At 43.7% G+C, this 4362-nt stretch overlaps 1 protein-coding gene across 1 annotated transcript in view; it reads right to left on the bottom strand.

Moving 5' to 3' along the window:
• Positions 1-253: 253 nt before the first annotated feature.
• The window catches only part of BLVRA (biliverdin reductase A), a 29464-nt gene continuing 25355 nt past the window's right edge, over positions 254-4362 (bottom strand). Inside the window, exon 7 of the mRNA XM_009700792.1 lies at positions 254-701. Coding sequence (XP_009699094.1) covers positions 416-701 — 286 coding nt within the window. The 3' untranslated portion in view covers positions 254-415. The remainder of the gene's footprint in view (positions 702-4362) is intronic.

Genomic DNA, 4362 nt, shown 5'->3' with positions numbered 1-4362 from the left:
ACTTCATGCTAGCTAATACTTTTTTTTTACTAAATGAGACACATCTCATTTTCAGACATATCGGGGGGGGGGGGGGAAAAAAAAAAAAAAACAAAACACAACAACTCAGGAGGGAAAATCTTATCTAGTATTTGCAGTCCTCCAGGATCTGCTCTCAGGGACATTTCCCATTGTTGGGGTTAGGTTCCTATCTGCCTGGAAGGACAGCAATGCATCGGAGCAGGGTGATGTTGCTTTGTTCTAGTGCAAACTGGAAGGCACGGGGTGTAGCCCAGGCTCTCCAGCCCACCCGGAGAGCCAAGGAATCACTGCTAGTCAAACGGAAGGTAACGAAAGAGAAATAGCAACTGCTTGATGGCACCAGTGAGCTCTAGCCCTACAGCTTTCCCATCTGCCGTGTTTCTCCTTCCTAAGACTAAGAGCAGTCTCGGGAACAGATTTTCTCTGGCTGTTCACAGTGCTGTTGGATCACCTCGGCAAGGTCAAGACACCGCAAAATTCGCCATTTCTCAGCAGCCAGCTCCTCCTTGGACACCTGGCCCAGCAGTTTTTTGGCAAAGAGGTTCTGATCCTGCATGAAGAGGCCCACAGCAGACTTCGGGGCTTGAGGGAAGTTCTCCAGGCAACCACTTGTGAAACAGAAGTTGATTTTCTTTTCACGTCTCATCCCTGGTCCCCTTTCTTCAATCCAAGTCAGAGGTCTAGTGTGGAGGAGCAGAGAAAAAGAAGAGTATTTATGAAGAAATGGAATCAACAGTTCTAGTTTATGCTTTTTGCTCAACATTTACAGAAAATGCCCTAATAAATGCACCATTTTTAAATTTCAGACATTGTGTATTCAGGTGACATGTTCTGACCAACATGGCCTGTGGTTACAGAGTTGAACTCCAGGTAATAGTCTTAACTCTGCCACCTCTTCACGCCATGACTTTCAGCACGCCATCTAAGCTCTCTCCAGCTTTGTTTTCCCAATGCACAAAGTGAAGCCAGCAGCATCTAACCATCTCACAGGGAAGAGGGAAGTTTAATCTGTTTGTGGACTTGGATGAAAAGTGCAGTTAAACATCCAAATACCTTGTGCATGATTCAATCACAGCTAAACTCACAAGGCCCTCAATGCCTAGTCTAGGAATAAATTTACGTCACATTTACGTAATGATGACCCAGGTGCTACGGTGCAAGCTGAACATCATCCCTTTAGGATGAGCCGGACAGATGGCAAGTTCACTCGCGCAGACACTAGCATCCGCGCTCTCTGAACTTTCCAAATAAGTTTCTTTCTCTTCACTGCGAGCACCAAGTTGACCCTAGAGATTACACCAGAAGATGTCAATTTTGCCTGTTCAGCTACATAGACTCTCAGGCAGGTCTTTCTTAATCAAAGTCCTGTCTTATGCCAACGTGATAGCCACGGTCTCCAGGCCAAGCGTTGGTGGTGTTGGCTATTGACTGGCATAGCCCACAGGTCCTTGCACTTTCCTCCCCAACTTCCCAGCTCGGCTGAGGAAGGAGGAGCTGCATGGACACGCTGCATCGCTTCAGGGGTCTCAACAGACTCCCTGGCCCAACACTGCCAATGCTTGCAGAGTCTTTGAGGAACGGTCCTTGACGCCAGCCACAGCCACGATCCTCCCTTCCTGCTCTTTTGTCAACTGCCTAAACTGTGCCATTACCTTTCTGCAGCTCATTCATCAGCACTCACTACTGCCTGTGTTTAGAGGATGCACATTATTTTTCTTACTTGGTTATTGATGGCCCTTCCACAGTCCTTTATGGCTCGCTTTAGTCTGCCACTCACAAATTATGAGGGTATCAATAGCATGGAAGAATAAATTCTGTCTCCAAGTACTGCCCATTAAATCTTCAATATCATTAGATCTGGAAAGAAAGTCCTTGTCAGCCTACCCTGAACACATTCTGCAGAGCGCTCAGCTTAATGATTCTGCACTTCTCATTTTTTACGCTCTAGGATCCAGTTTCTATATTCACATCATGGTATCAATTATTCTTTGCTCACCTGCACTGCCACACATGCCTCCTACAAATTAAGCACGGCCAGATGAACCTGACTGAACAGAATAAAACAACTGGAGAAAAACAAAACCAAATCACAGCCTGCAAGGATGCACTGAAAAAAAAAAAATCCTCAGAGGACTAATAAATGCGAAGACACCATGTGTTTGAAGAAGTCCCAAGGCTATGTGTTACTGCAGGCCAGAAAGGTGCTTCAGAGCCATACCACTTGGTGTTTTCTGTGTTCTCATCCTCCTTCCCCCAGGTGCCGGCTGTTGCCCTCGGTCAGAGGCAGACCGCTCAGCAAGCTGGGTTTTGCTCTAACTCAACAAAGCCGGGTTTATGTTCTTATGATAGCAAACAGCCCCAGAGGGTTCAGGCCACTGTTACTCAGAGCTGCTTTATCTCAGGTAGGCAGATATGAAGAAACCACTGGGCAGGCAGAGACAAAGATCTCCACCACGTAATAGCGAGGAGTCCACGATATGATCCAAAACAGGCAGCGTCGATGCAGGGTCACCTCCCCGGGGTGATCTAGAGCAGATGCACACCAATGACCAGGCTCAAGCAAATGTTGTCTTCTCCTCTAGCTTGGGGAAGCCGCTGAACCAGAAGCACAATCATGCAGGGCAGGCAGAATTTAATCAAAGTGATTAAAATGACTGATTTAGATCAGTGAGCAGGAAAATGTTGGTTTTACTAATAGATATATCTTCTTCTGTGATTGGATTTTTAGTTATTTTCCCAAAGGGAGGTTGACTCTACTTGACTGGTAACCAAAACATGTTAATTTTTAATTAATAACAACTTCTACACTAAAATTAGTCCCTTTTTTTGGCTATAAAGGGATGTATGCTGCAAGTCTGCACATTATTTAAGCAATTCTGTAGCTTAAGAAAGAGGTCTGTATTTTTTATGTCAGAAAATTGTGAAGAACTGCCAGTTTTTTTTCATAGGTAATTTACCCATTTTCATTAAAGATTTGTATCAAAGTATTACTTGGCTATGGATGTAGTTAGTTATTTAGAAGTGTTAGTAGTGTTACTTAGAAACAACAAACCCAGCATTTTTGGTAGATGAATAAAGTCAGATGATATATGTTGGACAGTTGAAGAAGAAAAAGAAAGTTTAAGCAAACACTAACAAACCATTTTATGCTGACTTTTAACAAAGCAAGCACTAGCTGCAGTGAAGAAACCACCCTGACTTTTTATGGTTGTTTTCTCTTTCCAGATTTTAGACTGGTAGAGCTCTCCTGGCTACATTTTATTCAGAGATTGGAAGAGACTCTGCTTTTCCAATTCCCTGTTTCTTCAAATAATGAGTGGCCCTAGTTGGACTATCCTAGTTAAATAAACCAAAATGAAGTGAACGCTCTTTGTATCTGCAGAAGAATTAAGCTGGTTTCATGCTGGGTCCACTCAGCTTAATATTTTATGCAGCAGCTTCTGCAGAAAGCATGTATTACATGATTTTTTTATGGATGTTTCAATCCGAAGCTTTTTTATTAGCCTTTGTAAGCTTAGATCTCAGTACAAACATAATTTCAAACATTTATTGCCAGAACATGCGTTCCGAAAATATCTTCAATTTCTTTTAAACATTTTCCTTTTCATGCTTTGAAAATGCCAATATTTTTTATTTACCATGTACTCAAAAATGGTTACCTTACCTTGGATGGGAATTAGACAATTAGACTATCTCTAGTTAACATCAAAAGAGACATTGCCCAAATCATTCTCTCTCCAGCTCACACTAAAAATCCATTTTTGACATTTACGGAATCCAAGCTCTGTAATCCTGGGGCAGGAACTGCAGTCCCAAACCAGCCCTACCGTCAGTAGAGGTTCGGTTTTTCCTGGATTGCTCAATGTTTTATCACAGAGAGGCTGGCAGCTCAATTGTCTTGGAAACACAACGGAGGCAGAGGTCATCTCTCAGATAACTGGGTGTCAGGCATTAACACACACCTCCAAAATCCACCCAGGGACAGACGAGCAGCCAGTGTGGGCCATGCAGCGGAGACAGACTATAGCCTTTGCACAAATCCCTGCTTAACAAGCAGAACACAGGCTCCTGCGTTCTGCACCTGCTCTGTATTTTCCAAGGTAGAAAACAGGCTGAATTAACCTGATTTCTCAAGGTTAGTGTAATCGTGGCTTTCAAAAAACAAGGACAGGATTGCTTTTGGGAAAGGTGCAGACCTTTCCCATCCTTCAGCAAACTAAAGGTTGGGCAAATTAGAGCTGTAACACCACCACCATGACCGCCGGGCCATAACTTCACTTGACGGAGAGTGGGCCAAATTCTCTACTGCTGTAACTCCACTGACGTCAATGGGGGAAGGTC

Source organism: Cariama cristata, unplaced genomic scaffold, assembly GCF_000690535.1.
Source record: "Cariama cristata isolate BGI_N322 unplaced genomic scaffold, ASM69053v1 scaffold5280, whole genome shotgun sequence".
NCBI classification, from domain to species: Eukaryota; Metazoa; Chordata; class Aves; order Cariamiformes; family Cariamidae; genus Cariama; species Cariama cristata.
Note: the sequence above shows the minus strand (reverse complement) of the source record. Positions and strands in the feature narration are given on the sequence as shown.